The sequence below is a fragment of the Pelodiscus sinensis genome, chromosome 2, assembly GCF_052426305.1.
Source record: "Pelodiscus sinensis isolate ZL-2025 chromosome 2, ASM5242630v1, whole genome shotgun sequence".
Lineage (NCBI taxonomy): Eukaryota > Metazoa > Chordata > Testudines > Trionychidae > Pelodiscus > Pelodiscus sinensis.
The window spans coordinates 50808419-50835095 of NC_143053.1; the positions used below are offsets into that span (position 1 = coordinate 50808419).

The 26677-nt window shown below is 42.7% G+C and overlaps 2 protein-coding genes across 5 annotated transcripts in view; both read left to right on the plus strand.

The window, feature by feature from the left end:
* Positions 1-15079, plus strand: part of PAG1 (phosphoprotein membrane anchor with glycosphingolipid microdomains 1) — a 185998-nt gene extending 170919 nt beyond the window's left edge. For all 4 annotated transcript variants that reach the window (XM_075920477.2, XM_075920474.2, XM_025190840.3 and 1 more), the window contains 2 exons: positions 3669-3728; positions 5338-15079. In XM_075920477.2, coding sequence (XP_075776592.2) covers positions 3669-3728; positions 5338-5691 — 414 coding nt within the window. In that variant the 3' untranslated portion in view covers positions 5692-15079. The remainder of the gene's footprint in view (positions 1-3668; positions 3729-5337) is intronic.
* The window catches only part of ZNF704 (zinc finger protein 704), a 203341-nt gene continuing 189882 nt past the window's right edge, over positions 13219-26677 (plus strand). Inside the window, exon 1 of the mRNA XM_075920471.2 lies at positions 13219-13355. The gene's annotated coding sequence lies outside the window, so the exon portion shown is untranslated. The remainder of the gene's footprint in view (positions 13356-26677) is intronic.

Consider the following 26677-nt stretch of genomic DNA (forward strand, 5'->3'; position numbering starts at 1 on the left):
TATATACACAAATAAATATTAAATGTAATTAATATTTGCACCAACCCTGTTATTTAGGAGGGAAATTTGTCAGTGTTAATGACTTTATTTCCATCAGGTGTGAAAAATCTTATTTTAATTCATAGTCATTGATACAAAGAAATGTATTCGCTGCTCTATAGCTCCCCAACCCAGAAAAATACAATGTCAGGCTCTGCAGGGACTGGAATTGATTAAAATGGTTCATGCTTTGAAGAATTAATCAGGAGATGACACATACAGTTCCCTAAGTGCCAGGGAAAAGGTGTTTGTCTAATTAAAATTTATTCAGCGTAATAGCCATCCTAAGTTAGACCTCTGGCAGCATCACATGTTTTTTGCCATGTACATGCATAATGCATTGAAGTACAGGCCTGTTCTGTCCTTGAGAACTACAGCTGCAGCACAGTTGAAAATAGGAACTGATTGACTATATAAATGTATTTATTTCAGGTTTTGTAGATGGGGGTTGTTGTAAGGGGGTTGGGTTCATTTTAATAACCCATTTCCCTATTTAGCTTTCACTATCAATACACAGCAGCATCTGCTGATTCTGCTGTAGCAACAGCAAAGGGAATGTTTATGTAAATACATCTTTGATTTTTTTTGTTTTGTTTTTGTTAAACCAGCTTCATTGGTAACACCTTCATTTCCTCAGTTGTGATACTACTTGTCTTCCTTGGCCAACATGCCACCTAGATCCAAAGCTTTGTACCCAACACTAAGATACCAGCCACAAACATGTTGCAACGGTTCCATGGACATTTTAACAAAGAACATCTCTTTCAAAGAAATTTATTCCCTTGGGTGTGTTGAAAACTAATTATTTTAATTAGAAATAATTCTTAGATCACTCTTTAAACATCATGTGTAAAATTGTTTAAATTCCTTATTATTAAAAAAATAATGAGGAGCAAGGGGGCTGTGCTGTCTGCTGCTGCTAAGACAGGCAGAGTAGGCAGTCCTAACAGCAGATACGCTGAGGTCCCTTTCTGTTAATTCACATGCCTGCCAGCTACCTCTTCAGTTTCAGTACAGGGCCTGAGGGAAAGTATGTGTGCTGAGAACTCCCCAATGAAGCAGTGTATGAGAGTGATGTCCTCTTGCTAAAGTATGAGACAGGAAGTGCAGCTGATACTCAGCAAAATAACAAAAATCAAAGTGTTCCTAATAGCATAAAGAAAACAAACACGCCAAAAAGGAGTTATTATTTTAACATTTCAAACCTTTCTGCTATAGTAATCTTAGGTACAATTTATAACAATGTTAACGACATAATTTTCTGGTGTGATTTTTTTTTCCGAGACTGTTCTTTTAACCAGGACTGCAGTTAGGGGCAGGTGGCCCAGGCATCTGCCTGAGGTGCCAGGCTTGGGGGGATGCCAAGAGCAGGGTGTTAATTTTATTGTTAGCAATAAAGGGAAAATAGAATGTTTGCCATGAAATGTTTTAGATATTCCATATGTGGATTCATTTTTCACTAACCTCCTAGAACAGTGGTGATCACAAGCTTCATCCAACCCATGAAGCAGCTGGATCTGGTCCGTGGCCCAGCAGGAGCCTTGGGCAGACTCCCTGCTTCCCATGCCCCCCCCCCCCCCCAGCCATGAGTGTCTCTGAACACTGCAAGCCCAAGGGGAAGGAGTTTTCATGTGCTGACCCACCTCCCACATTATCCTGCAGTTTCAATTGATCAGTTTCCAGCTAATGGGAGCTGACTGTTTGCAGAACAGGTAGCATGCAAAGTATCCCTTCCCCGTACCCCCAAGCTGGCAGCATTCAGAGAAGCACATAGCCCCAAAAGCTGGCTGCTCTGAGCGGTGTGCAGGGCCATGGAAAGCAGGGAGTCTACCTGAGGGACCTGCTGGGCTGCTGGCCAGGAGATACCCAAATAAGCACCTCCCGGACAGAGCCTGCCTTTAGCATCCCACCCATTCCTTCTCCCAACTCTCTTACCTCCCTGGTAAACCGTTGTTCCATATAGCCAAAATCCCTGCACTCCCTCCTGCACCCCTCCCCACTGCACCTCTGAAGGTTCCTGCAACTCTGGCCTGAGTCAAACAAAATTGTGGAAACAAGGTTTGGGTTCGAGTCTGAACCCTGGCTTATATTGTAGTGTAGACATACCCACAGAAGTGCTGGCTATCTTTTAAGATCCTGTGGTACTTCACATAAGGGCAGAAGGGTTCATTCTAGTGCCCTCTCTACATTCCAGTCAAGATTCTACCTTGCTAAAATTAGTGTGAGAGCTAAACTAAACCCCAGATCTGCTCCCCACAATCAAAACTATGATGAACTTGGGATCAGATCTGAACTTTTGGGCTGAGGCTCATCTGTACCTAAAATGCCCCTTACAGTTAGGGCAGTTATTTTATTTCCTGTGCTAAATTGTTGATGGTTAGTAGTGCAGTGCACTATTCATTGCCACATTTCACCTCAACTGTGACTGTATTTAATAGCCCTGCTCAGTCAGAGACTCGGGGCTCATGCAGGGAGTTGACTGAGTGTGCACAGTGGGGGGGCTGATGAATCACCTGTGAAGCAGTGCTGCTGCACAGCTTAGAGGGAACACTGGTTGGTAGTCATGGAATTTAGTAAGGTTTTTGAGTATCATTAAAACGGTGTTCAAAGCTCCTTTCTTAGGTAAAGTATGTAGAAATTGTGATCTAAATAGTGTGATGTGGTAAGCCTTACATAACAACCAGGTGTTGATTGCTCACTTTTATAACCTTTTGCAGACTCATTCTCATTTCACTATAAAGTCTAACTGCAGGAATCCTGTGTAGAACCAGAGTCCATTTAGCTATTGTTTTTCCCTTTCTTTATGAAAGTTAGGTTCAGAACAATGCTGGTACATTAAAAAGCCAGACTGCCTTCAAGGCTGTTTGTCTCAAAAGCAGTAGCATGGATATCAGTCGATATAAAATAGAATGGTGTGAAAAAATGCCCATGTTATATCAGAGGCAACTGGTGAGGAGGCACATAGGGGGCCACCAGCCATTTGATGCTCCATCCTCTCCTCTTCCCCACTCTTGCTTCACCCCCATCCTGCCTTTTCTCCCATCCTTTCCCCCTGAGCAATACAGCTCAGGGGGGCTGGTCCCTGCACTCACCGGCAGCAGGAAAGAGAAGAGGGGCAGCATGGTCTCAGTTCACTCTGCTCCCTTTGCCGCATCACTCTGCTTCCTGCTGGTGAGTGCGGGGGTGGTTCCACTCTCTCCCCCCGCTTTCAGAGCAACATGACTGGAGAAGCAGAGCAAGCTGGGGCCACATAGCTTTGCTTCCCCCAGTACTGCTGGTGAGTATGGTGGGGGGGGCGGGGAGGCCGGACCAGTGTTCCCTGTAAGCCTAGGAGAGATTCAGGAACTGCCAACTGATTAGCAGAGTACCCATTGCCTCCCAAAGCCGGCAGCATGTGTTTCTATTGGTGGTGCACATAACAAAATGTATTCCACCCATGGATGAAAAAAATTAGAGGGAACATTTGGCCCTGGGTGCTGCCCAGCACCTTGCCCCTTCTGCCTCTGGTATTTGGGAACTCATGCTACCTCCTCACATTACCCCTTCATAATATATATTGATTCTAAGGGGAATGCCGTATTACAGTTTTCACAATGTTCACTGTTAATGAGAGTTTTTTTCTCTTACAGAGGCTTAGTTCGCTGTCTTACAAGTCTCGAGAGGAAGACCCATCTCTTACAGAGGATGATGTAGGTTTCTTGCATGAAATTTAATAACTAACCAGAAGATACATTTTTCAGACTGAGATCAGCATGAGTTCTGCATGATTAAGTGGAGTTTGAGAGAGGTGAAAATTCTCAGGAGGGACACTACAGCTATGAATTACTTTCAGTGTATAAAGCCAAAGTCAGAAAAAGCTGAGGTGTTTTAAAGTAGAATGTTGCATTTTGTTTTTCATCTCTGTTATTAGAGAGATATGGCCTAGTAAAGAATTAAAGACAATAAATAATTTGAGGCCATAAATAGCCCAATTGATTTCAATTGCTTAAAATAAATCAGTAATCATATATGATCTTTTTTTTAAGCATTTCCCCCTTCAAAATGTTGGGGGAGTGTAAAATAGTTTTAAAACATAATAAAACCACATGGATTATAAAGCCATTCTCTAAAAATATGTACAAATAGAACAAACAAAGGGGATACATATAGGGAAGGTAGAGAGTTTAAAAAGACTGAGATTTTCAGCTTAGATGGATCTTTGATCTGACCCCCCATGGCCATTATTATGTTCTTAAAGGAAAAGGGTTGTTTTGTTTTGTTTTTTAAAAGTCTGTGTGTGGTCACCTCCAGTAACCCCATGAAATATACAAATATGTGTTGCCTACACTAAAAAGCTAATACAAACTTTACAGTGCACCACAAGAGCCAATGTATTCTTTTAAGAAAGCATTGACAGGCAGTCTTCCTTGAACTTGGGTTCCTTTAATTTAGTCCTGGGAATCACTGTATGCCTAGACGTTTTATTCCAGAGAAATATATTAGTAGGCAAACTTTTTGTATTTCCTGTTGTTTGCAGGAAATAAGAGATGTATCACAACTTGTAAAGTGATAATTCTGTTAAATCGATTAAAAAAACAACAGAATATTAATAGACATATTGGGAATTGACTAGTGTAACTCTGGATGTTCCCTCTTCCTTTGAGCCTCCTTAAAGGCATTCTGATATGGGTTTGCAATGCTCAACCCCATAGGGACTTGTGGAAGCAATCCCACTGGAACCAAATGAATAGGCTCAGCATTCAGGGGACTGGACTTGATGACCTCTTGAGGTCACTTCCAGCCCTATGATTCTGTAATTCATTCTAGTTTTATTAAATATCACTTTTCCTGAGTAAATTTTCTCTTCCATTTTTATTTTCTCTTCACACCCTCATAGTACCTACTACAGTTTACATTGCAGCCTCTACCCAAGGGTAAAAGAGTAGCTGTTATATCAGAGGATTTAAAATTAGGTACAAATTACATTACACCTCCTCACATGGGGACGGCTTTCCAGAAGCTGAAACTCATCATCTCCTTCTCACACCCACAGTCAGCCAGAGCACTGAGAATCTTGAGATAGAACGTAGTGTAACTCTATCAACTTGCCCCCAGGGCTGGCTATCTTTAGTATATGAATTGGCTACAAGGGCTTATGTTCAATGAATGTTTCTAATATATGTTTTCTCCATAAAGAAAAACTGATACAGAAACATACTTTTCAGTGTCTAACTTCAAAACAGATTCAGTGTCTAACTTCAAAATAGACATAAAAGTTCTTTGCTATGCTTAAAAATTCTTTCTCTCTCTCTTACCTAGATTTCAGCTATGTACTCTTCTGTGAGTAAGCCAGGACAGGCCATCAGAGAACTGGATTCTACTTACACCAGTATTCAAGACATTGTACCTCAAAGATCCCCATCTATTTGCAGTGGCCTCTATGCTAGTGTAAAGGACTTTGAAAACACCTCAAATATTACCACTGTGCCTCAGTCAGCAGACAGGCAAAATGGCGAGTTAGAGCCGGACTATGAAGTGGTCCAGTCAGTAATCCAAGAGGAAGACAAGAGCTTATCAGTGCCTAACACCAGCCAAGTTGCTCTCCAAGGGGAGAATGACTATGAGAGTATAGGAGACTTGCAGCAAAACTCCAGGGATATCACCAGACTTTAATTGCCCTAGCAACAAGATAATGGCAGATATTATCAGCAGGTATTTTCAACAGATTCATGTGAAACAAGAACAGGAATATTTCTCCTTTTAAACAACAGAAAGTCAGAGTATAAATACTGAACAAAAGTCAAAGAAGCAAAACATTTTTTATCTAAGATGCTCTATCTTGCTGGTGGTATGAACCTCACTAGAACAGTTACATCAGGTCAGAATTGAGATCATACTAGTTTAAAGGATTCTTTATTGTTAGAGTTTCAAGTCAACCAGTATTTGAGACCTGAAAGTACATTTGTCACCTCAAAGTGATCACTTCTTAAAAATACTGCCCTTAAAGAAAACCAGCTTTTCATTTTTAAATATTATCCTTATCATTTGCTTCAAAATACTTCTCAAGGATCATTTTCCTTCAAGTTCAGCCCTTCTCTTCAAAGTGCAAATCTCAGATTATTTTAGCTTCATGCTTCAACTCAGACTTTCTTTGTAAGGCCAGTAAGAATGAGTTTTACTTCTCTACAAAGGGGGAACTCTGCATTTCAGTGTATTTGGGCTGTGAAATCTTGCAGCAAGATGAGACCAGAGATGAAGATAGAATTATTTAATGTGTTCCATTCCATTTTCAAAACTGCCAGGGTCTCAACAAAAGGTACTTCAGTTCACAAGTGACTTACACCAATAGTACTTGAATTCATTTTGTAGAGTCCATGGTTGGTTGGTTGGTTGGTTTGTTTTAAGTCAAGCTTTAGAACCTGTCAGTATTTAAACACCGGTATTTGTAGGGGTTGTTTGTTACTTTTTTAAAAACTATCTGGGAATACATTGCTTTAAAACTATAGCCTTAACATTTAGGTTCTGTGTCTCTCTCACATTCAGATTCACACACACAGTGTTTGGGCAGCTGTCATGTTACATCTCAAGGACTGTGCAAATGAATGTCTGGTCCATGTTAACGGAACTGAGCTCATCTTTAAAAAAATCTTCTTCTTTTAAGTTACTCAACTTAAATCAACTTAAATTTAATCAGGTCAAAATGTAAAAAAAAATTATAATGAGGCTGTGTTTACTGGGTATGGTACATGGGGATATCAACTGTATCAAGCGTTATGTTTAGTTCTAAGAGATTGCCATGTTCAAAAATATTGTATATGAATTTGTCATTTTATGTAACAAAAATTATCCTGGTTTTTTTTAAAAAAAAATCTATTAGTTGTAATATAAGCACATAAATGAATACTTTAGTTGTTACTAGGCTTTATCTGATTTCTAAGCAAGTGAGGAGAACATATTTTGACACTGGTCAACTTAGTTGTATAGTAGTCTATCTCTGTTTCAATTGGTATTAGGAAACACTGGTAGGTTTTACCCGGGCTGTATTAAATCTAATAGGGTGTTTTTGTAACTCATGGGCACAGTAATTACTTGGCCCCATAAAGCACTACAGACCAAACATGACTTTATTTAATAACACATAATTAGAAAACCGATTTTTTAAACAGTAAATTTATTCACTGCCACACAATACACAGAAATTATTTTGTAAAGCAGTGATACTTTTCAGTGGAATCTTGCAGTATCAGAGCAATGAAAAAATTTTGGATCCTGACCTCCCACTCAGTCCTGGACTTTTGGGCTGTGACTCTTTTCTTGCACATGAAGAGGCAGTTCAGACTAAGCCAGAAGTATGTTAGGCCCTGCTCAAAGTCCTCTCTTACTTTTATCCTTGTACCAGATTCTTTGCCTCCAATTCATTGCTTCTGCCTCTTCCAACTTTCAGAACTGATTATGGGGGAGCAGCAAACAAAATCTTCCCCCCTATTTTCCCATTTCTTTTCCTCAAAAATGTTGGGGTGGTTCCTGAAAAAAGAGCCCATGTTGAGCTCCTTCTTTGCCTATTCCGAACCCCATTGTGGCAGAACAGGCCAAAGATCAAGCATTTACACTGAGATCGTCTCAGGAGCCACTGTTGGGAAGACCTGCCAAGACTATTCCCTACCCAACCGAGAATGTGAGTGGCTATTTTGGGTATTACCCCTAATTTCAGCTGTAATTCCTTTGTGGATCAGTGCTATTTAGCTGTCGAAAGCCTGCAAACAGAACAGCCCTCCATGATGGACTTTTCAGGGGAAAATCCAAAATTCCAATTCAGCCTCCAGCTCCAGTCCACCTTTAAAGAGCAGAAATATGCTAGAGTCTCTTCCCAAGATCTTACCTGGATAATTTTATCATTCACTAAGGAATCTGGCATCTCTTCTCACCCCTTTCCAAGAGTAAGATCTGGATTCTTGGTGATGCTGCCTCTTCAGCCTATACATTGGATGAGGGGATACACCAGAACTCAGCAGCATCCTTTGCCTTATGTTTCAAACCAGGGCCACGAAACAGATTAATATTAGTATTTGTTAAGCAAAGGAACATACTTTGCCTGGCCTTATTTCTCTCTCCCCTTCCATTAATTCCTCCATGCTCACTATATCCCAAATGTCTCATATTAGGAACGAGGCCAGTATCCAAAACAAAAAATGTGCTACCTGATTATTTTCTTTTTTGGGGCCTGCTCTACACCTTAACATTTACCTGGTCAGTGGTGTGAAAAAGATCACACCCTAATCAGAATAGCTGCATCAGTAAAAGCCCTAGTGGAGATGCGCACAAAAATGTCCTTTGGCTGGAATCACTTTTTTTTTCAGGGAACTAGTGGAAACTATGCCAGCAAGCTAACTCTCTTTGTCAGTAAAAACTATAATCTCACGATATCAACTGTGTCTCCACTAGGGCATTTACTGATTTAGTTATACCAGCAAATTGTTCTAGTGTAGATAAGGCCTAAGACAGATCTCTTCCAGCCACAAAATATCTAGAGCACATCCTTATTGAGGCCCATGTTCCTTGTTAGCAAAATAATCCAATCTATTCATAATCTGATCTACTGATTAGTATTCAGTGTCACCTGCTCTATAAATTTTCATTTAGTAGAGAGGATGTGGTCAGCCTCTGAAGCCTCTTGGACAAGTCAGATTTGACTCTGCAATTTGTAGGAAGAGAGCAACACAGACTAAATGTCTTGGAAATCAAGAGTGGATAGTCTCAAGATGGGAATAGTTACATGACAATCTTTCCGGAAAGGTAGATGTTACAACAAAGCATCACAAACAAAGCTGCCCTTCCCAATATGCAAAATATGCAGTTGTGTAGAGCACCGCAAAATATGGGGCACCAAATTGCCATAAATGTGGTGCCCTAGTCAGCTATGTGCTATGTGTGGGGTGGCATTAGCTCCATTTGGCAAGCCTCATCCACCAACCAGCCCCTGCATGGGCGGCACCTAGCTGGGCTGTCCCTGGAGGGTGTGGGGCCCGGGACATCCCCTCCCCCACACTAGGCCCTTCCCTGCCCCCATTCTACCCCTTCCCCAAACCCCCTTCCCTGAACTTAATGATCCAGGAAACTAGTAGGGGATCTGGGGCTGGCAGCAGGGGTCGCGCCCCTCCCACATGGTGGCAAGCGGAGTGGCCGAGCCCTAGCCCACTCCACTCTGCTCTACTTCCTGTGGCCAGTGGTGAGTGTGGGGGGGGGTTGTCCCCAACCCACCCCCAAGTGATACAGCTTGGAGCTGGGGGAGCAGAGTGGGCTGGGGCCGGGTCACTGTGCTTCCCATCTCTGCTGGTGAATGCGGGGGCAGGGCCAATCGTTGCTGCCTCCCTCCCCAGCACCTGCTCCCCGCAGTTCTGGGCCTGCCCCTCACAGCTCCTGTCCCCACACTTGCAGGCTGCCCCACTGCCATGGAACCCTGGGGTGGGGGGGCTACCTAGGGCACCAAAACTTCTAGGGACCTGCTTGCAATGAAAATTATTTATATTTTTTTTCATTCTTAGAATTCCAGTGAGCTTTCAGGTCAGGGGTGTTCTTAGTCTACATCTGCCTAGGATTAATAGTTGCTCATGGTATTTTACATTAAAATCACTTGTAAACTCACTCATATATCCATGGTTCATAGAATTAGAAAAAAATTGCAGGAGGGAAATAATTTTTATGATTCAAACTCTTGTTGTCACGCTGGAATCTTCCCCAGTAGCAGTTGACTAGATGTCAACTGCTGCATCCTTCAGGACATTGCATATTGTGCCTTTAGGAACTCATCTTTCAAGAATTCTTCTGGGGTGTATATTTTTCCCTGGATCCCTGCACACCTCCTGCTGATAGTCTTGCTCAAAATTCTGTATACGTGGTGTTTCTGTTGTCAAACCTTTCAATGGTGCTTTTCTAAGATGCTGGATAAATGTGTTTTTGCTAAGCTGAAATATAAAGCTGTGACATACATCATTCTCTGTTGGACCATGAACTTAGCTTCAGCAGTGTTATTCATATTTCAAAGCTCACTAACTTGGCTTCCTTTTTTCTCATTAGCTCACACAGGTTCAAAATGGAAACCTCACACACCTAGACTAGTCAGAGTTTAAAATCAGCCAATCAGAGCCAGAGGCTTAGGATAAATTCAAGCTGTGATTTGTACATTATGGGGTTGGAATGATATATAAAGAGGGACTTACCTCCCACTCCACATTCTGTATATACATTTAGCTTGTAATCTATCTAATGAAATATAATTCTGAAACATAAATCTAATTGGAGTCAAATTCAGAGATCCTTCCTTTTGCCTTAAACTGGCAAGCTCCTATTTAATTCAGATTTGAATCACCAAATTCATTTGTTGCTTGAGTAAGGTTATTGGACTTTGCCCAAATGAAAAACTTGGGATTTAGCTTCTTGCAAAATACAAGAATTCAGAAAAAATTATTCAGTATCTCTGACAATGGTTTCTTGTGCTGCTACAGAACTTGAACTGAACACTGTTCAGAGGGAAAAAATTACAACTTTTATTAATTTGGGGTACATCGACACAGCAGTGTTATTTCAGAATAACCGACGCTATTCCAAAATAACATAGGGCGCGTTTACACTACAAACCTTTATTTTGAAATAATGTCAACTGGAGGTCGTCTTACACCGACTCATGGTAACCCTCATTTCACAAGGAGTAAGGGAAGTCAAAGGAAGAGTGTTCTTCCTTTGACTTCCTACTGTGTAGACAGCGCCAAAAGTTGAATTAAGTTATTTCGACTTAAGCTACGTAATTGACGTAGCTGAAGTTATGTAGTTTAATTCAACTTTAGCCCCGCTGTGTAGACGTACTCTTGAATGGGCATTGTAACTGTTTACACCAATGCAGAAGTTGGTCCCTAGTGTCTCTTTCTGTAGCATGATAGTGATGGAGGACATCGTGAAGGGGACTCTTGGAGGAACAGCAGGAAGATATATTTCAGCATCCCTTCCAGCTAGCCAAAGAACAGCACAGCTTATGGCAATAAAGGATAGAGATAAACCAGTATGAGTAGTGGGTATAAGAGGCAGGGGAAGGCAATGCTTTCCTAAACTGCCTGGCTGGCTCTGCCCACACTCTGCCCTTCCACCTTCCCCATTCAGTACAGACCCTCCAGTCTCTTGAGGCTGCCTGGGCTTCAGCCCTGCTAAGGCTGGGGCTGTGCACTGCCAGCCCTTCTAGGGCTGGGGAGCTGCCCACCCTCCTCATGATCGAGGGAAGGCCAGTCCACCCACCACATGCACTTTGGCAGTGCCTGCCCTCTCTGTGCACACGCTCATAATTCTTAGCTTTCCACCTAGAAACATCCAATAAATGTATTGCCTTTGTGCCAATTTTTCAGTAGCATGTGCGCCAGGCATTATGCTTCTCATGAAGGCTAGTGCAAAGATACGTGGTGATTTCTGATGTGAGGTTTCCCATTGATCAATTTACAAACAACAACTGCACATCTTGCATATGTAAACCGCTGGTCAATGTGTAACATGCATCTGTCCTCAATCCACAGAGGACATGAGTTGGCTACAATGTTGGGCTGTCTCTTTCAAGCTATAACAACTCAGGCTTTTAGCTCTGGAGGGCCCAGTTTAAACTGTTGCCAAGCTGGCAACCATCACACACAGGCTGACAAAGTGCCTACAGCTAAAGATATAAACAGAGCACTGTTTGTGCACAGGAGTTATTAGGCTGGTCTACTGTATGTGCTTGTGTCCTGCTTTTCACTTTCTAAACATATGGCTTTCATTTGTTTGTTTTATCCTTTTAATAGTAATTTCTTACAAGTGTTGTATATTTACAAACCCATTGGTCAATTTTAACTAGCATGGGTACGTAGGAAAGATAAAAGGAGAGTCTATGATTTAAAGGGTATCTATGTTCAAAGGGTAGCTGTTTTATTTCTTCCTGTTAATATAAAAATAACTGACTGTTCAGATGATTGGAGATGCTTAAAGTTGATTTTGTTTTAAAGATTTCTTTATTTTATATGGGCTGACTTCCTTTCAGTACAATATAGTGCTGCCACCTCTTGAGTTTTGTAATGAACCTCATAATATTTAGTGTTTGCGGGAAAGGGGGAGCAGGAGGAGGAGAGGATGTTGATGTAACCAGCTCCTGGAATCCTGTGATTACCTGAGAATAAATTCATAGTTTTTTTTTTAACACTGGGAGTTGGCACTGCTGAAGCTCTGACTTCATAATGACCTAAAAGAGACTTAAAATATTTCATTTCTGGATTTTGGTACAGATTGGATTTGTAACATCCATCATTGATTGAGCTATCGGTTGTTGGTCTGTTTTGTCACCTTGACAGCAGTCAGCATTTTAACAAAACTTTTGTCCTTTTTAAAATATAACTTAGCTGTCAGAGTGTGTGCACACTGCACCAGACTGGGAATTTAGAATGGAATTTTCAACAGCAGCTGATTTAAAAGCAAAAACTGGTCTGGTAGCACTTTATAGACTAACAAAATATGTAGATGGTATCATGAGCTTTCGTGGGCACAACCCACTTCTTCAGATGACTGGAGTTTTGAGTTTAGGATGTGCAGACCCAAAGTAAATTATACCATCTGCATGTTTTGTTAGTCTATAAAGTGCTACCAGACCAGTTTTTGTTTTTTAAGTTTATCCTGTACAGACTAACTCAGCTACCCCCTGAAGCTTCTGATTTAAAAACATGAGTACTGTGCTTCTAGGTCACCTAGGTCCTTTTGCAAATCAGAGCCTTAAGGATCAGATCCTGCAGATCTTATTCAGGCAATTAGCTGTTACTTTGGCAAGCAGCTCAGCTGACAAGCAAGGATTGGTGAGACATAAACAGACAATATGATAAAAATGTATTTTATAAAAAGACACCAAAGAGGACTCAAGCAAACATGTGTGATCTCTCAGATACCTGAGGACACTTGCATTTTGCTTTTATCCTTGAGGCTATATCAGAACCATTAGTTAGCTCATTTCCTCAGAGTTTTCTTGCAAGTACCCAGCTTTAGTCTATTGCTCTAGCATTGCACAAGCAATTGGATTTTCCTTGTAGCTGCTGACTGGCCACCTGCGTCTCCCTTAATGATTTCCATCTGGGCCTGTCTACTCCTGGAAGTAGTTGGTTGCTTCACAATCACCTACCCCAGTAACTCATACCAGAAAAGCTAGCCAATCCTAAGTTCTCAGTCAGACCAGTTCTCCAATTTAAAGAAAAGGCTAAATTGCTAGTACAGGATGATGTCTTCTTGGGGTGAAATGTAGAATGCTGTTGTAACTGGAAGAGGAGTAAGAAAAAGAATGGCAGGTAAGTTTCATTTGTGTTTCAGCCAGATCATAAAGATGCATTCCTCCCAAGAAAGATTCCCCTAGCATGAGAGACTGCAATTAAAGGAGAACATTCCCAATGCCTAGGAAGGGGGCATCTCTTTTTAGAAGTGCTACTCCTGAAAGTTTCCCTGAACAAAGAGGCAATGGCAGGAATTCTCTCCACTCCACCCTATGCAGTGCCTTGATAGCTTTTTCCTGAGAGCCCAGATAAACAACAAAAATTAAATGAAAACCTAACTTCTAATTAGATATAGCACTCTTTGGAAAATCTCAACTGGATAAATGTTGCAGTGTTGGAAATCTTATTGATCCCTGTTTTCAAGGTGTTCATCTACATGGTATGCTAATGAACTGTGTTTGAAATTAGAATTGGCCTCTTTGATTTCATTAAAATTATTTACAAAAGTAAGAGTTGCAGGAGCAGACACTTAGATACAAAGCAGCTAATTCGTGTTTCTGTGAGTATTCCATGTATTACAATTAAAGTGATAAATTATTTTTTTATTTCTCTGACCCTGGTCAACAACAGATCATGACTTCCATTGCAGCAAACAGAAATAGAGTTATGTTTATGGGAAAATGTTAATAGCTATTACAAAGAGTATGCCTTGGTAGTAATTTTCCAAGGATTTGCTTTAAGTCAGGTGCTATAGAGAATAGGTAGGCTTCAGCACAAATATCTTTATTTATGTATGAAACATCATATTCTTAAAGCATATGGAATTTATATTTGTAATTATGGACACTTGCTTTTTTTATTGTTTTATAACGGAAAAACATTTTTTATTAAAATGATATCCTATTACTGTTCTGTTAAGGAACAAATTGTGTTTTCTGGGCTATAGTTGATTTTTCATCATCGAAACAGCACTGCAAAATATTGTCTAACCATCTTGATTTTAAAATGAGATGATTAGAGTTATATCAAACTATCATATCTTGAACTAGATACAGAGAATGTGTTAAATAAACTGTATGTAGTTCAGATGCATGGACAGTGAGAAGTTTAAAGGAATGATTGTAATGTAAGAAAGTGCAATCAGAGTAGCTTTTAGAATTTACATTCCATAAACTGTAGGTTGGCTGTAAATTCTGAGTTTGTTCCACTATGGAAGTAATTCAGATCCAAAATATTAAGTTATGGTTTTGTAAACTTATAAATGACATGAAGGTTCTTTCAATATTTTTTTGTAATAGTACGTGTGATCTGTTGTAATCTAGCTCTACCATTATTCATTTGATGTTTCTAGCCAATTTATCTTTTGGCTGCTGAAAGCACAGTATGTATTTGTGATTATTTACTGTAAATATAGACAAGTTGTATGTAAATACGTTTTTTTGCCCTGATGTAACTTACATGAGGCAAGTTATATAAAAGTAAGAACAAAGGTCCATAATTTAAATACAGGTTTCAAATATGTATAGCAGTATCCTAATCTTTATTTGTTCATATTCTTTAATGTACTCTCTGAAAAGCTTTTAAGATAGGCTCTGCCAATTTTTTCTGGTTCATATGATATTTGCGTATCACTTTTGAATATATTGGTGAGCCACGTAAACTAAGTCAAACCAAGAAATGTTTCATGTTGAAATGAAATGAAACACAAATCAAATTTTAAAAATCCTGGGGAAATTCAGTGGATTGAAATCTATATAAAAATGTAGTAGCCAAAATTAATAAATATAATCAGTTTTGTCACATTTTGAAAGTGTCTTTTTTAACAAATATTTCCATGTGTTATTCTTGCACCCTACTCTTGAAGTCTCTGAAATCCACATTGTTTGTTGGAGTCTGTTGCATTGATTTCAAGCAGACTTTCCATTTGCAAAACCCTAGGATTGGAAGGGACCACAAGAAGTCACCTAGACCAGACCATGCCTGACAGGTGTTTGTCTAACCTGCTCTTAAAAATGTACAGTGATGGAGATTCAATAAGCTTTCTATGAAATTTTGTTCCAGTACTTAACTGCCCTGACAGGAAACTTTCCCAAATGTCTAACTTAAGTTTCCCTTGTTCCAAGTAAAGCCGTTTCTTCCCATCCTATCCTCAGGGGTTAACAAGAACAACTTTTAATCCGCCTCTTTGTTGCAATCCTTTATGTACTTGAAAACTATTATCATGTGTGTCCCCCCCCTCCAATTTTCTCCAGATTAAACAAACCCAAGAATCAAGCTCTCTCTGTCAGGGGAGAGGAATTGAATTTCTGATGTAATGATATGAAGGCTTATGCATGTTGTCAAATTTTAATAAACAGATTTTTCTAATCTTCCCTTTTAGGTACCTTATATAGATTATCACTATGGTGTCTAAATGCTATGTTGTTAAAGACCTAATTTGAGCATATCCTAAATGGCAAAATTCCCAGCCTCCTGTGTTGCCCATGTGATGGTTTAGGGTTTTTCTTATTTTGTTCTTTTCTTCCTAGTTGCTCATTTTGAAGAGGGGATAATCCTGTATTATGTATACAGAAACTGGTAGGTGGTTTATATGCATGTGTATAATCAAAGCAAATCACAGGCAAAATGATGTTACAATAGTTGTCAGGGATGTGAGAGAGAGGCCTTTTCTCCACTGTGCAGTTTAAATGGAAACCAATTTGAACAAAGCCTTTTACTGCAGTGTTAACTGCATAGAGTCCAGTGACAGGGTGAAGCCCTGCTCACACTAATATGGAGGAACAGCCTGGACTTGGAAAAAAAAATAGAGAGGATGTCATTTCTTTTGGCAGAAGAGGCAGCATGTTCCCTTATGAGACCCTGTCTGTTTTGGTAAGCATCGGTAAATTGCTAAATAGAAAGCTATTATCTGAAATGCCAGTGATGCACTATTGAAACCTATTGCTTTGTATTATGAAATATATATATATATATATATATATATATATATATGCATTTTATTGCCACAGACAGAGTTATATAGTGAAGAAAAACTGCTGCTATTGCAGGTTATGGGGATGCCTTCACTAACAAGACTGTTGATTATCTGATACAATTTGTTGCATAATGGTTAGAATGCCTTCCACCTGCAGAGCTCCAAAAACTATAGAGGCAATCAATTAAATACCACAATAGCTAGCTGAGAGCTCTATTAGCTCTGCAGTGCTAAGGGAAGTAAAAAGGTGCTATTGTTACATAAACAGAGCTGAATCTCTTTTGCTTTAGAAGAAATGTGGCTGAGGTAGAGCAAACATTCTCTATGCTCTTTAAAATGGGGGAGAATTGGTTCTTTAAGCTTGTTAAATCGGTGAAAGTTAATGCTACTGAAAAAGAGTCCATTGCTTCTCGGTGTTGAACCTCCCTGCTCAAAAGTCTTGTTATTTTCATGATTAACATTCTCTTATAGGTATTAATGAGTAGGCTACTGCATAAAGTGCTGTCGCAGTTTCATAAATCTGCATTAAACTCAGTTGAGCCTTTTGTATATTTCATAGGAAATATGATAATGAATATGACTGTCAGCAGAACAAAACTGTTAGACTCGTTATATACAAATAAAGGCAACCTAACTGAGATTTTATATTCTACACAAGTTATACTTACTAGCCTCAAATTCAAATTATTTCTATTATTACGTTTCCATTAGTTATTAGCCAACCAAGCATGTAAACTATTAACTCTTGGAGTAATTATATGAGCATAACTTAAATGCATCCTCTGCTAAAGGGCTGATAGGCAGAACAGGAATTAGAAACTATTAGTCTTCTTGGCAGTACTATAGTTTCTATGGTTTGGATTGCAGCTATTTCATGCAGTGAGTCAGGAATCCCTGATGTACTATGCCACTGTTAAATATATTGGAGCGAACATTAGCCATATATAGGGACATGTGACCATGTGGCACCACCCCCTCTCTCAGTACTACGCCCAGCCTGGAGCCACCATGCTTCCACTACCCTCCATTATATGTGGGAGAGCTATGTTCTTCTGTTGCATCATCTCATCCCACCAGTGGCACATTCAGCCACTCTCCCTGACAGCCAGGCCCAGGAGAGGAGCAGGACAGAGTCACTTCTCCCCACTCAAGCTGGCCTCTCCAGATTGCTGCTGCTCTGTGCAGTGCAGTGCAGGCAGGGCTGGCCTTTGGCCGATTCAACCAATTTCTCCCAAATTGGGCCCCATGCCTAAAGGGGCCCCGTGCCCTGAACCCAGAAGTGTGCTGGGCGCCATGGGCGGTGAGTTACTATTCAGAGCCGGGGCCCTGCTCCAGCAATATGTGGAGTTAAGTCTCTCCCCCGGCTGTCTGGAGCAGGCCACAGCTCCCCACCTGCTGCCCCACTCTTTCTCCCCCCCCCTTCCCTGCTCGTCCTCCCACCCTGCCCCAGAGCGTTCTCCTCAGCCCCGTCCCGTCCCTGCCTTGCGGCTCCCCCTTGCCGGCTGCTGCTGCTGCCATGTGTGGCATTCTCAGGAGGGCGGGGAGGATGCCCGGCCGTGACATGACATCATGGCCTGGGAATTTAAAAGTGCTTGGCGCGGCGTGGCCTAGCAGCTCTGGGTTTGGAGTCTGGGGCCTAAGCGCAGACTCCGGCCCCGCAAAGTGGAAGGTAGGAGAGGAGGCGAGAGGAAGGCACCAAGAGACAGGGTGGAGAGACAAATGCCAGGGGGCCAAGCGCAGACAATGAGGAACAGGGCAGGAGGGGAGATGTCAGTGGGAGGGGGGACAGGGTGATGCTGGGAGAGGAGGGGAAGGGCATTGGGGGCTAAAGAGGGGAGGGGGCAGTGCTGGGAGAAGGCTTGAAAGAAGGGGTGGGCATGAGAGAGGTGGGGATAGAGCAAGGCATGTGTGAGGGCATAGAGGGACAGGAGGGGAATGGGCAGAGAGTGGTGAGGGGGTAGGCATCAGGGAAAAAGGGGGTGGGGCAGTAAGGGAAGGGGGAGGCACCAGGAGGTTGCAGGGCTAAGGGAAGGTGCAGGTGCCAGGGGATTTTGGGAGTGAAGCAGAAGGGCAGACATCTGCAGGGGAGGGACCAGCACCAGAGGAAAGAAGCAGGGTAGGTGTGTAGAGGGAGGTGTTAGAAGAGGGGATGAGGAGGGGTAGCTCACATGATCAGAGTGGGGCTACTGGAGGAGCGCGCACAGGGGGGAGAGAAGGGCTGGTGGAGGCGGGCAAGTCGCAGGAGGGCTAAGGGCAGTGAGAAGGGCATGAGTCATGGCAGTGAGAAGGGAGGAGACATGGCAGCAGAGAGAAAAGGTAGAGGTTTATAAAATATTTATTAATAACTTGGGTGCCACAGTGGCACATCCAAACAAGCCACATGAACTCAGTACAGGTGCACGACACAAAATCCATCCTGCTCATGGGAGGAAACTCTTAGGCTATGTCTACACTGGCGGCTTCTCGTGCAAGAACATCTTGCGCAAGGGTTCTTGTGCAAAAAGTCTTGCGTAAGAACACGTCCACACTGCCATCTGCACGCTGTGCTTTTGCGCAAGAGTATCCATGGCAGTGTGGACGCTCTCTTGAGCAAGAAAGCTCCCGTGGCCATTTTAACCATAGGGGTTTCTTGCGCAATAAATCCCTGCCGAGCATCCACACTGCCCTCTTGCGCAAGAGAGCTTACATCTGTTAGAAAAGAGCATAGCTCTTGCGCAAGACGCCCTCTCTTACCACGCCATACTGTAAATTCCTTGCACAAGAGCAGGCAGGCAGTGTGGCTGCTCTGTGGGTTCTTGCTCAAGAAGCTGCGAGTATAGACATAGCCTTAGAGGTAACACTCCCCCAGCCTCTCTGCCTCTGAGTTAATGTCTCACACATTGAGTTAATGCAATTGCAGGATAGTTACGTGATGGGGGGCTTGGTGGGGGCACAAACTAATCCCTGTTGGTAGGAGGATGGTGGGAAAAGTCCTTTGAGAGGGGTGACATGACACCTTTTACTTCTGGTCATGCGTCCATCTTGCCCCAAGTGTGTTACCTCCAGAGGCCTGGTTAATGGGGGCTAGGAGCTGTGGCTAACTGGGGTTGGGGCATGGTTAACAGAGGTCAGGGGGTGTGACTAATGGGGCACCACCAAAAATTACACTCCTTTGGGGCCCGCAGATTTATATGTCGGTGGCCTGCGCCACTGGAGGTGTGAATTTAGCACAGGGTATTCCTGTGTCACAGGAGGGGGGGGGGTGTGTGTGTGTTGGTGGGGGATTTTTTTGTGGGGTTTTTTCCTCAATTAAAAAATTCCTAGCCCCACCCCCTCGTTGAAACTTTTTTTCTTCCCCTCAACCAAAATTGCTGCAGGGCCCCGTTGAAATTGTTCGAATTGGTCCCCGCACTTCCTAAAGCCAGCCCTGAGTGCAGGCGTGCTCAAGAGAGCTTGGCTGAGGAGGTGGCAGCATGCGCCCCCTCTCTCGCGCGCGCACACACACACGTCACCTCTATACCCAGGGGGATGCCAGCACCTAAAGCTGAGGTCTCACAAGAACCCGGAGCTGAAGATAAAACCCCTCCTGACACAGAAGGCACTTCAGCCATCAGAGGGCTCCAGTGCCAGCCCTAGAGGGTTGAGGCACAGAAGAAACCCAGCAGGTTCCCCGCAACCAGAGTCCCTGAATAGACAAGGGCGTTTCCCAGCTCAATGGTCCGTGTCTGCCAACAGCATTGGTGGCTCTGAAGCACAGTACCCAAACCTCTGCTACAAGCTCCACTGGACTACGTAAATGCCATGGGCTCAGACTCTGACGCAGCATGCCCCCTAAGGAGACAGGGCAGTGTAACTAAATGATGACATCAAGCATGGCTTGTAGGTGTCTGAGGGGAGGGTTGTTACCTTTTTAATTAAACTTGAGGTGGAAGGCAGCTGATAAAAGACCAAAGGGTTGTTTTCATGCAATTTCCCTTTCCTAATTTAGAAAATGTCTCTTAAATCCACTCTGCCTTTTCCCTTGTGCAGTCCAAATAATGATCTTGAAGTTGAAGTATGTGCCAAATATACTCTATGCAGACTTAGAAATTTCAAAACTGATGGTGGAGTGAAAGCCAGTAGAGAACGCAGTCTGAGCGAAAGACTTTTGGCTGGCTAGTTGTGGTTGGGTCCCATTTGCCCATCTAGTGATCCAATGTCAAATTCTTAGCATGGAAGCAAGGAATGGTTCTCGCTGGAGGTAGTCAGCAGTGCACCATATGGATTAGAAGTGTGGGAGTTTTGCAGCCACAGAAGTCCAGGGGTAAAAAAGTTCTGATGTGATCTGATTTTGACATTTGAGGGCCTAATCCCAGGTGAAGCAAAATGCAGGACAATGTAGCACTTTAAAGACTAACAAGATGGTTTATTAGATGATGAGCTTTCGTGGGCCAGACCCACTTCCTCAGATCAAATAGTGGAAGAAAGTAGTCACAACCATATATACCAAACCATATATGGTTGTGACTACTTTCTTCCACTATTTGATCTGAGGAAGTGGGTCTGGCCCACGAAAGCTCATCATCTAATAAACCATCTTGTTAGTCTTTAAAGTGCTACATAGTCCTGTATTTTGTTTCAGCTACACCAGACTAACACGGCTACATTTCTATCACTAATCCCAGGTCTCAGTCACAGGACCAATCTATCTGAAGCCAGCAGCACTGTGGTGGTGACTACAGAGGGCAGCATTGGGCCTTGACAAGCAGTATCTTAAACCCTTTTGGATAAAGATTCAAAATGTAGTATGAAGTCTTGCTAGGAGCTATACAAATTTAGACACTTGTTGGTGATACATGCTTGAATGTCGTCTTCCTATGTTATGATTCACAGGAGCACGATCTTGCAGCCCCAGGCACTAGTTCCTTAAGCCTCTTGTTGCCACTAAAGAGTCTGGACCCAGTTTGTTTATAAAATAAAAGTCTAATTTCAAAATAAATGTTAATGCCACCGGTTCTTTTGTTCCCAATTTGACATTCAGCAAGCACCTTAGAGAAACAGCAGATTCTCTGAATACATGCCTTAAAATGAGTCTGGCAAGGAACCAGCTGTCACAGTTTCAGGGTTAACTGCACCACGTGCACATACGCCCCTCTCTCTCTCTCTCTCTCTCTCTCTCTCTCTCTCTCTCTCTGTGTCTGATGGTTGTGCTTGGTAGTTACCCCTTGTTACCGACTCTTGATACTCCCATTTCGTTGTAGGCAGTATTCATGCTCCTCCGCTGCTGCAGGTGACTTACACTCCTCTCTGCCCTGCAGACGAGGGATCTGACTCAAAGGCAACACTTCAGCAGAGGAGCCATCCTGGAAGCCTTCACTGGACTGCAGTCCCTAGGGGAGGAGGTGTGGGTGCCATTGGGGGCAAAAGGCTGCTTTCTGGAGTGCAGGAAAAATGGCAAGGAGAGGATCAGAGATTGAAAGAGAACAGGCGGAGAGAGGGCAAAGTTCTTTTCCATCTCTGAGGCTCTGAAGTTAAATATATTATTAAAATCCCAATAGAGTTGTGCGTGGAGCATACATACAGGGAAGCAGGCATGCTAGCTGTGTTCCTGGAGACTTTAACTTCAAAACCCTGACTTGAGTGCATGTGTGATGGGTATAATAGGTCAGGGGAAGCAAGCTGGCAGTGCCTGGGGCAGCTCAGGCTGACCCAGGGGCCAGGTTAACTGAGTCAATCTTGCTGGTGCTCGGGAGGGAGGGAGGGAGTCTTTCTGGGGCTCCACTGACCAGAGCTGCTTTGGGCTCTGCTGAGCTGAGGTAGGGCTGAGGGGCTAATAATTCTTGTGCTACTCAAGCTTCATAACTGCAACTGGCAAATGTTAAGAGAACAGACATGGCTACTGTTAAGGATCACAGGAAGAGAAAGATGGGGAATCTTGCCAAAAACTCTCTGGGAATGGGTATTCTGAACATTTACATGAAGATGGCTGCTTATGTATTTGGAAACATGAGTAGAAAGAGGATTGTGGGTGTGGGAGGAGATTAGCAGGGGAGGGGCTCTTCACTTGGGATTTTCACACGTCCCCTCGCCTGTGGTTTGTGCGTGTGGTGGTTTATAGTAAGGGGATAATTATTGACTTTTGCATTCCATCTGCAGGCCTGGCTTAAACATTAACAAAAGTTTCTTTCAAATTGGTTTAGCCCATAACTGAAAACAGTTGTTCCAGGATTTCTAAAATCAGTTAAAATTCCCTGGTACATTTTTTTTTTTTCCTGCCACACTGCTATTTTTTGGTTATCGTATGTCCATTGATGAGAGACAAGAATGCTTGCTACAGTTGTTTACAAAGATTTCCCTGGCTTTGCCAAGGTTTTCGTCCCTGGGTCATAAACGGCAGGTCACTTTTAGAAACCCGCGATATAAATAGTGTGTGAAAAGTGCTGGCTCGACAATCCTGGAAGCAGAATTTGTCTTAAAACATTGAACAGCAGCAGAATGGGCATTCATATATTGTTTACCTGGTGTTGCTTGCATCCTTAACTCTAATTTTTGTTTTTCTTCATTTAAATGATTGATCTGTGGGGGGGATAGGAGATGAAGGGCTTGGCACACAGGCTGCCCCAGGGAGAGAGGACAACCCCAGCCCTAGCTCACCACAGCAGCTTGAGCCAGGTGAGAAGCACCTATCCATGGCTGCTGCAGCGCCGGCAGGCACAGCTGAGGGAGGGGTGCATGTCCTCTGGCTGGACCATGTCCAGATTAGTCTGCCCGCTTGATTTCCCCAGCCAGAGTGAGGAAAGTAGCAAACTGTGCACGTTTTCCCCCCCCCCCCCCTTCCCTGATGAAGGGGAACAGCCAGTAATGTTCCTGTATGAATTGGTAGGGAGAGCTTCATTCTCCCCCCCCCCCCCCCCCGCCTGGAAAGCGGGAGGTTTGGGGCTGGGGTGATCTCAGATGGGAGGGTGCCCCTAGCCAGCCCTTTGCACCTGTCTGGTGATTCTCTCTCTCTCTCTTCTGTATGATTTTATGAGAAGCAGTTCCATTCCAGGCACATCCCACTTCTCTGGCACAACCAAACCTTTGCTTTGCTTTGCTATGATAAGAGGAAGCTGTATACTGAATGTCATAGTCCAAGCTCTTGCTGGAGTTCTTGAGCAGACTGGCACAACAGACAAACTCTCTCAAATATATAGTAGAGTGATACACTTCACACTTGTGCCTCAGACCCCTCAAACTGGACACTAGCTGACTATTAGATTTAAATAAACATTGGGGGGACAGGGTTTACAATACATCAAAACACTTTCCAAAACATTTCCCACTAGAAGGGAAAGAACAGAAAGGGAATGTTTTCCATTAAATCCATCCTCAAAGCTGTCAGAGGTTTTGGCATTTGGTTTCAGGAGTGTAGGGATTGGGAGAAAGCAGATTACTTGGGAGTTGAAACACTGCTTCCTTTCTGAATTACCTCCACAACAAGGAGGCCTAATGTCTAACTATTTTCAAAATTAAAGCTTTCATGCTGGAGAACAATGCTGCTGTGAAAAGTGGTAAATATATGGAGCCTGTGGCCAATGGCCTCTAGCAGTCCTGTAGTTACAGACAATGGTGTGATGGGTTTCTTTGTGGAGCAACAGCCTGTACAGTAGAGCTTTGCTGCTGGTTTCAGGTGTATGGACATACTACGAAGGACTCTGCTTTGTGTACATACCAACAGATTTTTCCTATTGTGATATTCAAAGTCGATATTCACTGCCTTCTGGTCATTCTCTATTTAAAAAGAGGCTCCCAGGAGGAAACGTAGGTAACATGACATCCTTGTCAGCCCATGTAATAGCTAAGGAAATAGGAAACAGAAGAGACAAAATCCACTGTACTCAACGTACCTGTTTTAAAGATTGTTTCTTCAACAGCCTTAATATGAAAAGCAGTAGCTCCCCTTGGCAACAGCGTGTGACTTATAGACTAGCCTAGTCTGCTGGGTTCTCATGGACTTGACTTACACTCTTTTGTTCTCGGGCTGATATGTAATTCAGAAAAAAAAAACTTTTAAAAAGCCCAAATAGACCAGTAGCACCTTAAAGACTAACAAAACATGTAGATGGCATCATGAGCTTTTGTGGACACGGCCCACTTCTTCAGATGACAAGATTGTTAGAAGTCTAGATCCAAGAATAAATAAGGGAAGGAGGTGGGGGGGGGGGGGAGAAAGAGGAGGAAGAAAAAAAGAGAGCCAGTGAGTAGATAAGCTTCAGAGGGGTAGCCGAGTTACAATCCCGTAACCTCAAACAAATTCTTTCCAATAACTACACAACATACTTCCATCATAATCATCCAGGAACCTGCCCCTGCAACCAGCCCCGGTGCCAACTCTGCCCACACATCTACAGCAGTGATTTCAACACTGGACCCAACCACATCAGCCACCAATCGGCTCATTTAACTGCACATCCACTAATGTGATTTATGCCAGCAGTGCCCCACTGCCATGTATATTGGCCAAACTGGACAGTCTCAACTGGAAAGAATTAATGGACACAAATCAGCCAAAAAGGCAATACACACAAACCTGTTGAACACTTTAATCTACCTGGACGCTCATTAATGGATCTCCAAGTCACCATTTTGTTTCAGGCAAATTCCACAAGCCAAATATACAGAGAAGGGTTGGAACTTCACTAATGAGTTTAATTCTTATCCAAATGATATGAGCAAAGACATGGACTGGCTCACACACTACCTTCCACATCCTAAGACTTAACCTACCAACCAATCAACGGAGGTGCTAATAGTTCTTATCGGCCTCTTGTAACTATTTAGTCGTTAAGGTGCTACTAGACTATTAGTCTGTAACAGGAAAAACTTTAAAAACAACAAACTCCGCTACCCCTCTGAAGTTTATCTACTCATTGTCTCTTTTCTTTCTCTTTTTTTCCTTATTTAGTCTTGGGCCTGGACTTCTAGCTCTCATGTCATCTGAAGAAGTGGGCTGTGCCCACAAAAGCTCATGATACCATCTACATGTTTTGTTAGTCTTTAAGGTGCTACTCGTCTATGTGGTGTTAAGTTTTTCCTGTTACAGACTAACTTGGCTACCCCTCTGAAGTATATAATTCAGATATCTTCTCAACCAGCTCCATCCCAAGGTTTGGCAACTCCAATCCATCAGCCAGACCACAAGCGATGAAGTCAGAAGTTTTCAACAGTGCACTGGACCAATGAGTCCCGAGCGTGGCAAACTTAATATTTAATTCCAAAGTAGCACAGTACTATTTGGGAAATGAAACCTTTATTGAGAGAAATCTCAGATGGGCATGTATGTATATAAGCTATACAGATTAGCAACATAAACACTATGAAAGTTACAAAGCCATGCACTCAAATTAGGAAATGCCTGTGCAACCTTAGATGAATCACTTTGTGAATGTATTTAGAACAGTCTTTATTTGTAACCCTTCTGCCAGGTGTTGTGTGCAGCAAGAGGGGCTGAGTTCAATATCTAAGGGTCTCTTAAAATTACAAACCAAACATCTCCAGCTGGAGAATTCAGACCATTACACCTCCCTTTTCCCCCCTCCCCCACAGAGCCCTAGTGTCTCTAACATGCATGTCTTTCCCTTATATGCCCCTGCAGAGCTATACCCCTCTCTACTTAGCCACCCTCTAGCAAAGAAAGCATGTCCCAAGCTTCAGAGACCCAACTGAAGTTCTGGATGAGCCCCCACTTGTAATGCTGACAGAGAGAATGGAACCTAGGGCCTCTGGAACTTAGAGCATGAGTCTCTGCCACTTGAGCTAAAAGCCATCTGGCCCTCAGCTAAGGCTGTAGAGCAGAATCCTTATTCAATCTGTAAGTGATCTAAGTGCCAATACACCATGGGACAATGAGCTGCTCCTAGTAAGTGTACAGGTTACACATCTTGGACAATCTCCTTTCAAATGACATGTGGACAGTACCATAGCTATTTATCTGTGGCACTGCTCACTGTGCAGCAGTATATGGAGAAGGGAACAAATTGTGGTTGAAGAGGAGTGTGGGTTCAGAATTGGTTTGCTTTCAGAATATGTATTTAATATCTCCTTACTAATGATGATAAAAAGACATGTTTTGTATTCATGCCAAACGCATACAAGATCTTGTGGCTGCCGTTTATGCCTGGTTGAACCATGTAAGTTCTGCACTGCAGGATTGTTGGAAACCTAAGCCTTTTGTAACCTAAGCCTTTTGTAATTTTGCAGTATTTCAAAGTAAATGGCTATTTGCCCCAGCCCCACACACACATGCATGCCCTGGAAGATGCCATTTTGTGCACAGCATGACCCACATGTACAGCATGGAAGACACTTTACAAAAGGTGGCCTCTGTAATAATGTGACCTAACATGCATCCTCTGTGCAAGGTCATGCAGTAGAGATCAGGTCCAAGTGGGACAAGAATTAGGTCCTAGATGTTAGTCTAAGATCTGCT